Raw genomic sequence first — 16948 nt, 5'->3', positions numbered from 1 at the left:
AACACAAGGATTGAGAATTTGTTGTGGGGCTTTCAGAACATCATCTTTAGCTGCTCTACAAGTAGAAACTGGTGAACTTCCGTTAAGATTAAGAAGGTTGAAACTAATGTATGTACTGGATGAACCTTCAAGGACATAAGTATAATCATCCAGCTAAGATGGTGCTGAAGGATTGTTGGGAACATCATAAATTAAATTGTAATAGTTTTGAATGGATTGGGGACATAAAGGCAAAACATCTTGGTTTAACTATGTTCAAGTATAGTGTTACAGATCCTCAGTCTGAAATTCCACCATGGTTATTTATATCTCCAGAAGTTGATCTTCAATTAAGGGAAATTCTTAAAAAGGGAAAGACTCCAGAATGGGTTGTAGTTCATAGATATTTTGAAAGTTATAAAGACAGCATAGTCATATACACAGATGGATCTAAAGATCCAAATAGTGGTAGAACTGGGGCAGCAATAAATATCCCGCACCATAAAGTCTTGATTAAGAGGAGAACATCTGATCATTTAGCTGTTTTTACAATTGAATTAGCAGCCATTATTTTTAGCCTTAGAATGGTTGCTTGATAATGACTTTAGAGAAGAAAGTACATTTATTATAGTATCAGATAGTCAAGCAGCATTATTAAGTATTAAATCTGGCAAATCTTGCAGATTAGATGTAATATTAAGAATATTCCAATTATTAGTTCATCTACATAGCAAGAAATGCTTGGTCCGATTTGTCTGGATTCCTGCACATGCAGGTATTGAAGGAAATGAGGAAGTAGATATTCTAGCTAAGCAGGCCTTGAAATCAGAAATTGTTCATTTGAATATTCCTTTAAGAAAAATGAGGGTAAATCTATTATTCAAAAAGAAATGATTAAGATTTGGCAGGAGCAATGGGATAACCATGATAATGGGAGACAACTATATGCAATTCAAAAGAGTGTGGGAGGTAGTAATTGTCTGAGTAGAAGGCGGAGAGAGGAAGTAGTTATGACTCGACTTAGAATTGGACATTCTGGACTTAACAGTTCGCTCTTTAAAATAGGAAAGCATGAGACTGGGGCTTGTAATTATTGCAATCAGATGGAAACAGTGGAGCATGTCTTGTTAGAATGTGATAAATACTCAGAGGAACGTCAGCTTCTAAAATCATTACTAAGCAGAAAGAATATAGGACTGTCTATGATCAATCTATTAGGTAATAAATCAAATTTAGTTAGAAATCTCTTATTTAGGTTCTTAAATAACACTGGGTTAATGAGTCGTATTTAGAATATGTGTAAGTATGTGTGGGTATGCCAGTACATGCTCATGCATTCATACATATATTTAATGAGTGTGTTAAGATGTGAATTTGCACATCATACACATCATTGAGGTGGGTTAAATTCCCTCTGACATCACTGATGACCACACTCCAGTCTGGTAGGTGGCGGTAAATGCACCTTAAGTTGGATGCCAGCCGCCAATAAAAATCAAAAGAAGAAGAAGACGACTCAGTGACACGCCAACATCTCCACCATGGCAAGACTAAAGAGCTGTCTAAAGATGTCAGGGACAAAATTGTTGAGTTACACAAGACTGGAATGGGTTACTAAGCCATAAATAAGTAAGAAGCTGAATGAGAAGCTGACAACTGTTGGTGCAATTATTTGGAAGTGTAAGAAGTGCATTACTGTCAATTAACCTAGGCCTGGAGCTCCATGCAAGATGTCGCCTCATGGAGTCTTATTGATCTTGAGAAAGTTGAAAGATCAGCCATACTGGAGGAACTGGTTAATGATCTCAAGGCAGCTGGGACCACAGCCTCTAAAAAACCACTGGCTGAGACCATAGCCTGCAGAGCATGCAAGGCTCCTCTGCTCAAGAAGGCTCGCATCCAGGCCCGCCTCAAGTTTGCCAATGAACATATTAATGACTTTGTGAGAGACTGGGAGAAGGTGCTCTGTATAACAGTTGTTAAAAGGGTAAACGACGTCACACTGGACTCAGGATCTGCACCAGTTTATTCGTAAAAGATACAGTGTGGGTATGGCATACACACAGTCCCCAGCTTAGGCAGCTTCTTCTTTTATATATATATATCAGTGACGTGCAGTGAGGTGCAAAGCTGGTGAGGCACCTCACTGTATATCTGATTAATCATAATCAGATATACAAATGTAGACCACCTGCATGTTATTTACATAAGGAAATTTCTTATTTCGCGCATGCAGACAATGCTGGAAGTCAAAAAGACAATTCTTTTACATACCATGCATGGCCGCACTGCCGCGGTAGAATAATTCTGTTAACAATGAAACTTGGAAATTTAGGTATAATTAATTTCGTGCTATGCCCCACAGCAAAGGGAAAAACAGTTTAAGTACAACTCAAAACCACGTCTTTCTCGCTCTGCATTGGCACTCGTTGCCATAGCAACTGACAACAACGCCCCTAAAAAACACTGAAATATTTCCCACACAGAGCAAAACATTCATTTTGTTGCAGTGGTATGGTTTTAGGCTTAATGTTTATTTTTGCGATTATTAATAAGTGATTGCTGTGGTAAGAGGAGAAAACTATAAATATATCGCTTTCACTTTACTGTCTGGCTAGCTCGTTGCTGACTCTTACTCTGCAGTTGTGGAGTCAATTTTTGAATCTCTTTGATCCATAAAAAGCATCACAATTTTAAAGGCTTGCATCTGTTTTACTTTCTTCGGTTCAATACTGATAATTAGCACAATATTTACTGCTCATGAATTTAACAGTCCACATCCAGTATGCAAGTAGGTTGCTTAAATTTCTGATATTAGTTTTAGATACTGAAATGTCTCTCACCATGAGCAACAGTCAAAAGCAATGTGCAACTACACATAAAGCAATACAAACTTCTCAAAAATACTATGTAGTTGCATTTTATTCAAGCAGCAGTCGATAACTTTAATAAAAAATATGTTTTCTCCATATTTGTTAAAGCTGTCACCATGTCGTAGCAGTTTGTTATGAGACAGATAATCTGTGAAAACAATCAATCTCCTCCATCTCCTTCCTGAATTACTATTACTGGTTAAACTAATGCACCGTTCTGACCAAAACAACCAATCAGAACTAGTAGGATGCTCTTAGCACTGTCAATTAGCCTCATTCATCACCACTAAATATGCTAATGGTGGTGGAGAAACAATTTATCATTACAAGAAACTAGAGATGTGCCGATCAGGTTTTTTCCTGCCGATTCCGATCACCCATGAGGGCCGATCACCGATACCGATCACCGATACCGATCACATAATTATTATTTTTTTTATAATAAGCACTACCGATTGGATTATGTAGAAAAAGGAACCATGAATTCACCGTAATTTAGACAAAAACTTGTTTTTAATAACTTTTTCCAAGAAAAACAAAACAGGCATTGTGCAAATTGTACTGCTATCAGTAATACTATCTTTAACAGAGTGAAAACATATAAAGGCTCTGAAGAGGCTAAATAATGCAAAAAGTCTAAATAAAACCTCTCAACATTGCCAAAAAATTTAAGTATAAAACTTAACATTCAAAGGCAAATACAGGATCCATTACAATAAACAATCGGAGTTACTGAATGAAAACTTCCTGATCTGCGGCTGATTACTGCTAGTTCTGATTGGCTGTTTCTGACTGAGCGGAGTAATTATGCAGAACAGGGAAGAGATCGATTACTTTTTCAGAGATTATCTGTCTCATGTTAGGACAGCGAAAGTTTTAATACGTATGTAAAATTTATTATTTTTTAAGTTAGATGCTGCAGCTTTAAGCAGAGGTTCGGTGTGAGCAGCGGTTCACTAGCGAGAGCAGAACCAGCGTCTTACATCGCAGCTCGAAGACTTCAATAATTTTCCAGATTATTTGTGACAGTCATGCTTATCCCGAATGAGTGTAGCTGTGTGCTGCTTTACCTGCTATCTGATCCTCCATATGTCTTTTTTACTGCAGTGAGCCTCAATGTAGCCAAACTCGTCAAGTATGGCATTGTTTTTATGTCATATTAGATTCGTCGTGTTGATGCATTTTGACATGCTTCACCCCACGTGCTTCAATTTTCCGCTGCAACAGCAAACTTCCCCATTCACTCAATGCGTCATGGTTCCACAGACATCAATTAGGATTTGTTGCTGCGCGCTTGCGCAGTGTGAAGGAAAGAGGAAACCAGCTGCACAGGCAGGCTGCAAAATGAGATGCAGGTGATCGGTTTGTGTGATCGGCGACAACAGACCGTGATCGGCGATCACCGGCCGATTATGATCGGTGGCCGATCAATCGGCACACCTCTACAAGAAACTGTTTATCTGCCATCATTGGTAGCTATGCTAACTAAACTGAGCATTCACAGTTTGAATCTGCACAGCTCTGTGYTATGCTAGCTGCAGCATGGCACAAATCAAGGGGGAGGAAGGATGAGCAGCACCACATGAGATTGTGATTGACAGCACTAAAACTCTCCTGCCACTGACTGATTGTTTCTAGCACTGGGAGAAAACAGAGAAAATAGATTTTTCACAGATTACCTCTCATACCATGCTGTCACAAACATAATGACAATTTTTTAAAAATATGTGAAAAAAAAACAATTTTTTATAAAAGTTACTGCAGCTTTAATTTCACTTAGGAGAGGACGGGTCAGGAGGGACGTGGGTTATAACTGCTGCTGACTGACTCCTCTGTTGTTAAGTGGTAAAAGGCACAGGGAACAAGTTAAATATATGAATATGTTGGTTATTTGTTTTCTTAATTCATTAAATGCTAGTGAAATGGAGGCAAACAGTAGTCTGTAGCTAAATAGTTGATAATCTCACAGTCTATTCACTTCTCTTGGAGAAAAACTGGGTTATAAATTAACACTCTTGCCTTTTTCTCTCTCCCTCTCTCTATTTTGTTTTTGAAAACCTGATTTTATAACTTTTCTTAGCAGCATAGTAACTGCTTCAGTTGTTAGTGGAAGCTATATGCAGCTGCAGTTTCTACTGAGTGCAGCTGCGTCACCGTGTAAAGGTGACATGCATGTAGAATGAATCACTATTTTTCTCAAGTAATGCTCATCCAGGTTTTTTTGTTGCCTCAAACCATCCTGGATGGTAATAACACTTAGGCAAGAAATCGATTCCCATTTCCCAGTAGTGAGATGCCTGATTATCCAGACACAGATCTTAATCTCCCTATGTATTTGATAGGACAGCTTTTCCACTGTGGATTGTTTGCTAAAGGCCTTGCTGCAATCCTTCTGGTAAAACAAGTTTCCCAACAGCAGCTACAGCCTTCTTAACACATCCCAGTTCTTCCCAGCAGTTATGCTCATACAGACACAAAAACGCGGCACTTCACATGCTGCGTTTTTAAGCTCCATGATTAGGCTTTAATTTCCAACAGATGGTGAGGATTTTCTTCACCTAGAAGAAAACGCACAGGTATACAAGAACTGTTTATGACCTTTAATAAATAGCCATGGTCCTGGGAAACCTCTTTGTGTAGTTACTGACCAAAACTTTTGTGCTTTTTTTGTTAGGGAAGCAGAATATAAAGGTCTTCAGTTTTCTCTGGATCAGGTTACATCCAAGGCCTCCTTCATGTTCAGCACCAATAGTGTCACCAACAGCCTTCCAGAGAACTGCAAAACCCTCAAAAGCAGAGTGATCCGGCTCAAGACCAAATCTAGACTTTCACCATACACTCAGGTGAGATTTCTGTGTTTTGTTGCAATACCATTCAGATTACAGGTTACAGGTTGTGCTGCAAATGAGTGAACTGGGGTCATTGCAATAAAACGGTTTCTGAAAGCAGATAGACCACAAGCAGCATGTTATGTAAATGAAAATGACTTATTCAATCCTAATAATATTTACAGTTCTAGTCAGTGTATTACACACAACCACTGTGGCCATGACATTAATATTGTTTTTAACAATTTAAGGAAATTCATACAATCCATACAAGGTCAATATTGTACATAGAGACTCAGATATATACATATATGAAAATTTTAATTTAAAAAGGAGATGCTGAGAGTTCTAGAACAGGGGTCCTCAAATCCCATCTTTGAGGGTCAGTGTCCTGCAACTTTTAGATGTGTGCCTGGTTCAACACAGTTCAACAGTGATGTGCACAGACATTTTGAGGCGCAGGTTTTCAAGTTTTAAAAAAAGGGCACCTTGTGCAACAAATGAAACCATCGGCAAATTGTTGATTGCACTTCTTGCACAATTTTCTAAATCTTAAATCACATAAACTCATTCCAGAAAATAAATACTTTTGTCTTTGAAGATATCTTCCAATAAAAACTAACTGAACGGAGAGCACAATTTGTTAAATTTGAAACTGAATATCAGAAGCCTATACCACCATTCCTACGCTTCAGGTACAGCCCATGGTCCTCCTTCAACCAAATGTCACAAATTTAGCTACATCCATCCACCAGACCATGAGTGACACCCAGACCATGCTGTCACTCTACTTCACCACAGATCTCCGCAGTCTTAAAAAACACCCGAGTCGGACATCTGCAACATTATGCATTGGCATTACTGTCCTCCACACAGACACTCTTGGTCATATGCATTCCTATAATTTCACATTGCCTAACTCCATCCCTTCTATCTGGTCATGTCACAATCCAACTTCCTTCTTCCGTCATTACAATAAACATTATGTGAATCTTTCCAATGTCCATCTACTCTACTGGTCCTCGTTGTTTATCACAAAACAAGTGTTGAGCAGATGATGAGCAGTGGTGCATGTTGTGGCTCCAACATGCACCACTGCACCCCAACAGCATTCACATTCTCTTCATCTCTTCATCGCTGCCTGCCAGTCTCCATATAAAATCTTCAAAGCTATTCTGAATTACTACTGCTGTAATTCTCCTCCTGATTATCTTTATCACAGGGAAGCCTCCCTGTGATAGCCGTGATAAAGATAATCTGCTGCCGTGTTCCTCTCGCTACAATACCCTCTCTCAGCAACCTTAGGCGAGTGTTCAACTATGTCCATTTATGTGTCATTTTTTATGTTTATTTTTTTTCTAACCAGTTTACGTATTGTTCAAAAGTGTACTAAGGGCACAAAAATAAGCAAAAAGAGTTGAATAGTGGTGAAAAAAAAATCACCACTATTGTTTTATAATTAGGGATCCCTGCTAAATGTACAGCTTACGCAGCTGTACATTACAAAACCTAAAATGATTACATTTAAGACATGATGATTGTATGTAAACTTCTGACCACAACTTCCAAATTTTTAAAAATATTTGGGTATTATGGGTATTTTGTAGAAAAACTATGGTCTCTTCCTCTTTCAAAAGATTCCCTTTTTCTTTTAAAGTTATCAGTTATCTATTCTTGGATTCTAAGATCATAAATGTATCCTTCTTTTGTGTCTGTTACAGAAATGTAAAAAAGTTATTTCTCTTAAACTGCAATTTAAGTTGGTTCCAGCTCACTATTCAGACCTCACCTTCATCTTACCTACAATGGGTGATTGCACATGCAATTTCTTTTATTTGTGCAAAGCTGACTCCTTTGTGAGTTCTAATTGAGCCAGTAGGTTAAGGACTACAAAAGTAGTTCTTGACGAAAAGCCGCTTCAGTTTCTACAGGGAGCAGGACAGAAATCTGACCGTTAACAACCAAGTGTTTAGCATGACAGATAAACCTTTCAGCAGTGGGCTTGCTGTTGTGGATGGGTGCCAAACACTAAAAAAGTTTGGCATGTCCCAGTGGATCTGTTTGGGTTTTCTAACCTATAGCTTATTGATGTATTTGCTAATTGTTTTTACAAAAAACTCAAACAGGATTTTTATTTTTATTTTTTTTTTTTTGCTTATGTTAAAACTTGTTTGTTGTCCACAGTAACATTCAAAGGAATTCCTACATTTTGAAATAAAATCCTGAAACCCAACAGTTTTATTTGCCAAGTTTCTTAACATATTTCTTCTTGCACTCTGTCTCCATGTTGCAGTATCCTAGCTTCAACACAGAGTCTGACCTGGACAGTCCATGGGGAAGCAGTCCTCTGACAGACTCAGCTTCCCCTCAGCTGAGTGAACACATGGAAGCCTCTTACAGCTACAGAAACTTATCTGATCCACGGAGTCTCTGCTGCAGTTTATTTGAAGAGCAGCACCACACCACCAGTGATATCGACACACACATCCACACACATGGTCAAGGGCAGAGTTGTGAGAGGGGTCCATGTGATGCAAGTCGATATTTTCTTGGAGATCCACCAACCAGCAGGGATACATGGTTCAGCACAGCCCAGTCCTTTATACCACTGAGTAAAAGGTATTTGGACAATCATGATGGATACAATCGCAGTTTGGCAAGCATCTCAGCAATCCAGAGCAAGCAAGGTAAGGACTTACAACATGGCTAAATATGCCCTACCTAAATATGTGAGCAAAAGTATAGGACATAGTATGACCAAAACTAGAAAGGAGACTCTTGTGTCAAGTGCGGTAATATTGATTCAAGTTAATTCTTCTGACTGTTGTGTAAAAACACAAATTCTTTCTCTTTCTGCAGGCCGAGCCCACTGGGAGGAAGACAGCATAGTCAGCTCTCCAGGTGGAGGCTCAGTCAGTGACTCAGGAGATCTGTATCAAGCAGATCACCACTCCTGCAGCCCAGAGGAGCCCAGTAAGATTGAGACTCTGTTAAGAGCCACACAGCAGATGATCAAGAAAGAAGAGAATCAAATGCAGCTATGCAAGAGCTTTGAAAATACACCTGCAGGCATTGTCAATGGACTTCACAGGGGTGCTGCTTCAGGTTTTACTTCTGAGTACACTCAACGGTCCTTACAAACTATGGTGTGCCGAAGTTTTAGCCAAGTGATAAGCCCTGCTTCTAGTCCTACCCCTTTATCCAGATTTAGCAGTCCTAGTGCTGAGTGTTCGCACAGGCCCAAAGACTACCACCAGACTGACATGAATCCTCTTCCTTTGCAGTTACACAACCCATTTGGTCGGTTGGGTGCCTGCACAGCTTTACCTACACCAGCACCTGCACTCTACCCCTCTCACAGTCACCCACGATCATATGTGTACAGACATCCTTCATATTCCTTGACAGGCTACACTCTGGAGCACCTGTATGACCCTGAGAACCTGTGGGGCTACTGTACTTCTGCTAGCACTGAGACACTACAATCACTTTCTTGTACCAGGAGAACAAAATTCTGGACATAAAGGGCAGTCATTCATTGTCACCAACAGTAGCATTAGCTCCCACAAAGGGACTACAGTGACATAGCTTGTACAAGCTGGCTATCTGGTTAATATATTTCCCTTTATAGGAAATATATTAATTCCCTATAAAGGGAATATATTAATTCCCTAAGGGAATTAATATATTTCTGAGTGTGTGAAAAATATTCACAAGATGAAATAACGAAATCATAGTAGAATACCAGTGCCTGAACTCTTAACAGATAATTTTATTTCAGTCTGTCGTTGTGTCCTTGGGCAATACACTTCACCCGCATTGCCTGCTGGTGCTGGTCTGAGGTTTCGGTGGCAGCCTCACCTTTGTCAGACTGCCCCAAAGCAGCTGTGGTTACTATCCAGTAGCTTGCCACCTCAGTGTGTGAATGTGTGTGTGAGTGGATGACTGAATGTAGTGTGAAGCTCTTTGGGGTCCTCTGGATTTGACAAGGCACTGTACAAGTACAAGCCATTTACAATTCCATCCAAGTTTATGTATTTTATTTTTCCTGTTTTAAGACCGAAAGGATCATCTGACCTGACTACAACACATTTATTAAACCCACACTAAAATATGAGGAGCCAGTTAGAGAGTATCAAACGGTAGCTTCTCTTGGCATTTAGAGGCCTATTTTCATCCCCATTGTGTTACAGTAATTACTGAGGTGAAAACTTGAAAACTAGCCATGTTCCAATTTCTGAAGTTAAGCCAAGAGTCAAGGAGTTTTTTATTCAGGTCAGCCTGTATCATTATCGGATTGAATGAAGTAGCTGTTGGTGGGAAGTCGTCTAGGAAGTGAAAAACTGCAAGTGAAAGAGCTGTCTTCCTGCGACATTTCTAACATTTGGGAAAATAAAATTATAGGTAGTCTGGTTACTGTCCCTGTTTATCCCGCAAGCAATTCATTTTAGAAAGTGTTCATCTTGTATGTGTGATTTTCTTGTCAGATAATGGTATAAAAAATCTGAGTTCTGTTGATGTGGTCAATTCATTTGCTAGAGCACACAATGAGCTTTCTAAAATTTTGTACTGCAACAATTAGAGATATGTAAAGTTATCAATGTCTGCTTTGGATCAAGTTGATCCCCTCACACACTTGTATGCATAACAATTTTCTGCGCTTTCTCACTCATCTTTGAGGAAGAGGGTAAACAAAGGGACAGATACACTCATGACCGCCATAATACAAATTAAACATGATCTGACATTGAGATCTGCTCATACTGAAAGAATAACTGGATATTTATAGATGTTGATAATCGAAAGAGGCCTAAAGAAGATTGGGTCCATGTGCAACGTGAGGAGATGCCAGGCCAAGCAGCTCAAATGGCATGGTTACAATGATGGATCACAGAAGAAACTGTTGATAAACTTGGCTTCAAGTGTCAAGATTACCTTTTCTGACAGCTTCTAAGTTAACCTATATTATACAAGTGTGTGTTTTTTTTATTTGGATTGCTAAACCTGTTTCATTACTCAGTTATTTATAGTGTTACTATAAATATGCTTTGAAGAGAAAATCCTTTCATGTGTACATGTGCAAAAGCTGTGTTTATTGAATAAATATTTCCACATAAATGTGAAAAATGAGTTTGAAATGAATGCAGTCAGATTCAATTTAACAGAGTGTATTTTGACAGATTTAAAAAAAATATCATTAAGGGATTGCAGGGATGACTTGTGCTTCTATCTGTTGCTTTTATTGGGTTTTTTGGTCCTGCAATGTCTAAAACATTGACATTTGTAATAAAATCTGATGAAAATTTCCATTATAGACTTGAGGCATTTTTTTCCCTCAGTGGAGATTATACTATACTATACTATACTATACTAAAAAGCTCAGCAAGTGCCACGTTTGGTCTGAAAGCGGTGTCCAAGAGGAAATTAACTGCCACCATTTTCATCTATAAAACTGCAACTGAAGTTTTGTGACTTCAGTTCACTGACTCCTTGCAGTTTGTAAAGCCTATCCATACAAACTGCATGGATAGGCTTGGCTGCAATTCAACCTGGGGAGACTCGCATAAGAAAAAACTGTGATTAGAAAGTTTTATTTGACAGGAATTAAATAAGATTTTGATGCTCTGACCCTGGCAGAAGATTCGAAGTTGGAAGCCTGAATGAGCTCCAACAACATGCATACCTGAAGCAGTCCAATAGCATCATTTCAGAAGACCATCGGTCTGAGAGTTGTATTCATTAAAAGTATGCTAACCACAGATTGCATGTCTATTTAAATCTCAGAGCACTCAAAGAGCTGCTGAAAGCTGTTGTAGTTGGCCCAAACTTAAATAAGATGGATTTCTGGAAATACAGTAAAAGTGCAGGATCTTTGTAACGCACAGATAGCGTAACATATTCTTTTCATCATCAAGATTGGAAATAGGAGAGAATGTTTTTAAGGAGGTTGTTTTCCTCATCTCTTCCAGTATGTGCGAAATATAGGGCAAATTATCAATCAAATTTTATTTGTATAACACATTTCAGCAGCAAGGCTGAAATGTGTGCTTTACATCAGGGGTGTCACACTCCAGTCCTCAAGGGCCACTTTCCTGCAGTTTTTAGATGTGACACAGGTACAAAACACTAGAATGAAATGACTTAATTACCTCCTCCTTGTGTAATTAAGGTTCTCCAGACCTCTGCTTATGACCTAATTATTCTATTTAGGTGTGGTGCAGCAGAGGCACATCTAGAAGTTGCAGAGCAGTGGCCCTTGAGGAGGTTGACACCTGTGCTTTACATCCTAAACACAGCCATGCAATATAGAATCAATAATCAAAACATTACATTAAGTCAAGTGCCATCATTAAATTCGTAATTGATTACATTTCAAATACAACTTGTTAAGGAATAATTTTTTATACAATTAAATTTAGCAACAAATCTGGCTCTGATTCTTCCTTTTGATCCCGGATTCTCTCGCGTGGCCACGTGTCCCCACAAAAACACAACAATGCGTGTTGACGTCACAGAATTTAATCCAATCAGAAGAATGTATAAGATAGAACAGGAAACTGAAGAAACACAGATACAAACATGGGTTACCTGAGACAAGAAGACAGAGAAATATCAAGGACATCCTTGGAGAAAGAGCTGGTGCAGAAGTAAAATAAATCAGCTTTTTCTGAATTGTTTTCCTTGTGCACAAACTTTTATACCTGTAGATGTGTTTTCCTCTTTAATGTATTCAAATAAGGCGTATCTCTAGTTGACCAACTGGAAGGCATCTCTGGCCCTTTTTGAATTTAGAAAAGTCCCTGCAATTTGTTCACAAGATCAAACACCTTTTGTTAAATAAGGTRGAAGCAGACTCTCCGAATTCATGGTGGTTTATGGTTTTCACAGATCAGTGTGAAAAGCTAGAACTTCCTACTGATTGTTGTCCAGACAGACAAAGAGCAGATCAGAGATCTTGGCAAACMATCTGCTTTAACTACAGTAAAATAAAGATCAATAGGCCAGAATATGTTATACATTTTAAAACTATAATTATGGTRTTTCAATCAAGTCATGATAAATTCTAAAACTAACTTATTTTAAATTTATTTCCGTAACACTATCCGGCCTCCTGCGGCTCTACAGCCATCTGGTCAAAGAGAAACAGATGAAGGAACCTCAAAGGTAGCTGTGAAATTCTGGTTTCTCTTCTGCTCTGCCAGGAACAAACCTGTAATTCTGTATTTTAATTCAAAAAAAGGCTACATTTATCTTCCAGGAACCCAATTTGTTCTTCTGCACTCAGCATCTCCAAAATTTAGTCCTGATATCAAACCAAAAGCAGTAGACAATATTAACAGAAAATAATGAAGTACAATTCCTGTTTCTAACCCAATATGATACTCAAAATAAGAAGTAAGACATTCATTCACCATAAACCTAAGTATTTTCTAATACTAAACAAAACATTTTCATTTGATTCTAATATAGTCAGAAATAATACAATTTCAAATACATTCTGGTTCTGGTTCATTGACTAAATTAATTCTGAAACAAGATAATACAATTTTCAGTCAAAACCTGTTATTACTAAGAAAAGTATCTTACAAATTAAATGTTAGTGATTTAAAACATTTTATGTTATATTCAATTTTTTTGCACCATGTCAGATGTTAGTTTGGAAAACTTCTCATCCTGGTTATGTGAACCGACCAAAGTTCCCTTTCTCACAGTAATTCAAGTGATACTGTCCTCCACCTTCCTGCATATGTTAATTTATGACCTGCTGTCTTTAATGATAAGACCCCAAGGGTCTGAGCCAAAACTCTCCTGCAGATCTATTTCAATACTTACCCAGCAATAGTATGTTTCAACTCACTAACAGAAACCTGTTCAAAATTAAGAAATTAGTTCTAAAAGGTTTAAACTGTGCTAAACACTAAAAATAGTCATTTTTCCTCAACAAACTCTAAGCAGGTGGGTTTTTAGTTGAGATTTAAAGGACGTAAGTCTTTCTGGAAGTTTGTTCCAGATTTGTGGTGCATAGAAGCTGAATTCTGCTTTTCCTCGTTTGGCTCTGGGGATGCAGAACAGATCAGAACCAGAAGACCTGAGGGGTCTGGAAGGTTGATACAACAGCAGCAGATCTTTAAGTGTTGTGGTGGACGGGGTTAGTCATGCCGTTCAATGATTTATAAACTAACAACAGTATTTTAAAGTCTATTCTTTGAGCTACCGTCCCTACAGCCATTGTAGGGACTTTAAAACTGGTGTTATGTGCTCTATCTTCCTGGTTTTAGTAAGAACGCGAGCAGCAGCGTTCTGGATCAGCTGCAGCTGTTTGATTTGTTGCACAGACCTGTGAAGACGCTCTTGCAGTAATCAATGTGAATAATATAAGGCTGACTCTGTCACTGTCTTAATGTGGCTCTGAAGGTTACTCCCAGGTTTCAGACCTAGTCGCTGGTTTTAGTTGTAATAACTGAAGCTGTGCATTGACTCTTTAGGTCCAAAAATAATAACTTCAATTTATGTTTCAGTTTATATCTGTTATTTACAAATAAATAGTAAAAGTGTTACAATATCACTTTTACTATGTTAAAAGTGTCACTACTTTTAACATAGTAGTGGCACAAGATGACCCGTTGATCTTTGTCAACGGGTCTCACAACTCTGTTTTCTGTCCACCTACAGAAGACAAAAAAATTTTTAAAAACAAAGCAACACATTTAATCTTTAAACAGAAGCTGTCTGCTTCTGCTGAGAATGAGAGGAGACCCTGTGGACAAAAAGTATGCACTCAGCACAGCGAGACAGAAACCAACCCCGTTTCTGTCCTTCATTACCTAAAAATAACAGGACATACTAATGGCAAAAAAGTGAGAAAGTTAAGCATGATCATGTGGCTTTTACATGTTATATTGAGTCAGTAAGTAAAAACTTGAGTTTTTTCTGATCCTCCAGAAAAACAAATGATTCAAAAATACCTTTGCACTGAAAACACTTCTGTGCACATCAGTTATACATGATAAATCATGATATACATGATTTAATCTTTCTTCCACTTCATTTGGTTTTCCTTTTCAAAGGCTAAATAAGTGAAATTATTGATGATGGGATAACCAAACTGACACATTCCATATGAAGCTGGCTGAACTTGAGAGAATTGCCAAAGGGCACTTGAGCAGAAAGTTCGGCACTCATTTGTTTTGGCAGAATTTCTCTGTGGTTCCCCCTTCATCCATGCACCTTTCACTAACAAATCATTTACAGATGCTTTTGAGCCCTGTAAATTAGCTGTATACATAAATAACGACCAACAATGGTTTGTTCTGAGCACAGTTCTGCTGAAGGTTTCTTCCTGTTTAAGGGAAGTTTTTCCTCTCCATCGTTGCTATGGAGGACCAAAACTGACATAACAATAAATAAAAGAATAAATATAAAAATAAAAGTAGAAATATATAAATGAAAGAATCAATATAAAAATAAAAGTAGAAATATATAAATAAAAGAATAAATATATAAATAAAAGAATAAATATATACTTTGTTTTGATTTTATTACTTCTCCCTTTTCCGTTCGCTGTATTTATTTCTGTATTGTATTCTGTCTTTATTTCTGTATTGTTTTCTGTCTTTATTTCTGTATTGTTTTCTCGCTGCAATGAGGTGGGCTGCCTTCTATGTCCAGCAAAGCACTGCAACGAAGCACAATTACAAATACAAAAACACTTCAACATTACGAAAAACACAACGACATTACCGAAAACACAACACATTAAGGAAAACACAACGACATTACCGAAAACACAACATCCATCCATTTTCTTTCACCCTTGTCCCTTGGTGGGGTCGGGAGGGTTGCTGGTGCCCATCTCCAGCTAATGTTCCGGGCGAGAGGCGGGGTCACCCTGGGCAGGTCGCCAGTCTGTCGCAGGGCAACACAGAGACACACAGGACAAACAACCATGCACACACACACTCACACCTAGGGACAATTTAGAGAGGCCAATTAACCTGACAGTCATGTTTATGGACTGTGGGAGGAAACCGGAGTACCCGGAGAAAACCCATGCATGCACAGAGAGAACATGCAAACTCCATGCAGAAAGACCCCAGGCTGGGAATTGAACCCAGAACCTTCTTGCTGCAAGGCAACAGCTCTACCAACTGCGCCACTGTGCAGCCCCAAAAACACAACACATTAAGGAAAACACAACACATTAAGAAAACGGAAAAGGTAGGTCCCAGTGGGAGACATATGAATTCGCTGATTGGACTACAGCTCGTTTTACTTTTGAACCGGAAGTTATTCTGGCGTGCTCAGTTTGAGTGAGAAGCAAAACGGGAATACGGTCGTCATGTATTGCCCAAACTGTGGGAAAAAGCTGATTGAGCCGTCACCAAACTTTTGCAGCAGTTGTGGCAAGAGGCTTCAAGATATGTATATGGAAGATACTCCAGTCCAAAAACAAGCAGTTTTTAACTAATAGACTTAAAAACAAAGTACAACGGTAAACAGTGAGCTATTTATGGTTATAAATATTTTCAAACAATTGTAAAGCTTGATGCTCAAAAATCAATATCGATGACATACTTTCAGTTGTTCATACCTGCCACCGACTTTATGACACTGTAATTTACTATGAAAAAGTAACTGGGTATAAAAAATTTTGATCAAATTAGAGATATGAAATTACTTGATCAGATATCAAATTTAACCAGCTTTTTTCTTTGTTTTTGTGTTTTATCTTTAGTTGGTAATAGATCTTTGCGTGCCCTTCTGAAAAATTGTATGAACTACTGGAATATATTGTGCAATACTTGTTAAATTCTGAGTTTCACCACTTGTATCATCCATTCAGAATTTTAGGTACAATAGCCATTGTCTTCTTTGTACTCATAAATAAAAAAAAATATTTCGAATCATTGTTTACCATTACAATATGCATGGCATATGAATATTTTTTCAATGTGATTTATAAAAATTTAATGTTGCATGACATAATATCAATTTGTTGCTGTGAAAACTTTTTTCTAGTTTAAATTTGATATTGTGTTACTTTTATTTTTGAATTTTGGAGCACTGTGCAAGATTCTTTACTTTGTATATGTAGTTTCTTTTTCCCCTGTACATATTGAACTACAATGTTGTTCACGTTTACRCAGRACTTAGAATAAATCATATCTATGCCACGAATAAAGTACATTGCTTATGTTTCTGTCCTAACAGATTCAAAGATGGACTGGGAAGTCTAGGATTTTTTGCTGCACTGCAGAAGCATTCCAG

General features: G+C 38.1%; 1 protein-coding gene across 4 annotated transcripts in view; it reads left to right on the top strand.

Moving 5' to 3' along the window:
* Positions 1-10987, top strand: part of LOC103478804 (SIM bHLH transcription factor 1) — a 23677-nt gene extending 12690 nt beyond the window's left edge. For all 4 annotated transcript variants that reach the window (XM_008432858.2, XM_017309214.1, XM_017309216.1 and 1 more), the window contains 3 exons: positions 5527-5695; positions 7974-8367; positions 8540-10987. In XM_008432858.2, coding sequence (XP_008431080.2) covers positions 5527-5695; positions 7974-8367; positions 8540-9204 — 1228 coding nt within the window. In that variant the 3' untranslated portion in view covers positions 9205-10987. The remainder of the gene's footprint in view (positions 1-5526; positions 5696-7973; positions 8368-8539) is intronic.
* The last annotated feature ends 5961 nt before the right edge of the window (positions 10988-16948 follow it).

This window comes from Poecilia reticulata, linkage group LG16 (genome assembly GCF_000633615.1).
Source record: "Poecilia reticulata strain Guanapo linkage group LG16, Guppy_female_1.0+MT, whole genome shotgun sequence".
Taxonomy (NCBI): Eukaryota; Metazoa; Chordata; class Actinopteri; order Cyprinodontiformes; family Poeciliidae; genus Poecilia; species Poecilia reticulata.
Note: the sequence above shows the minus strand (reverse complement) of the source record. Positions and strands in the feature narration are given on the sequence as shown.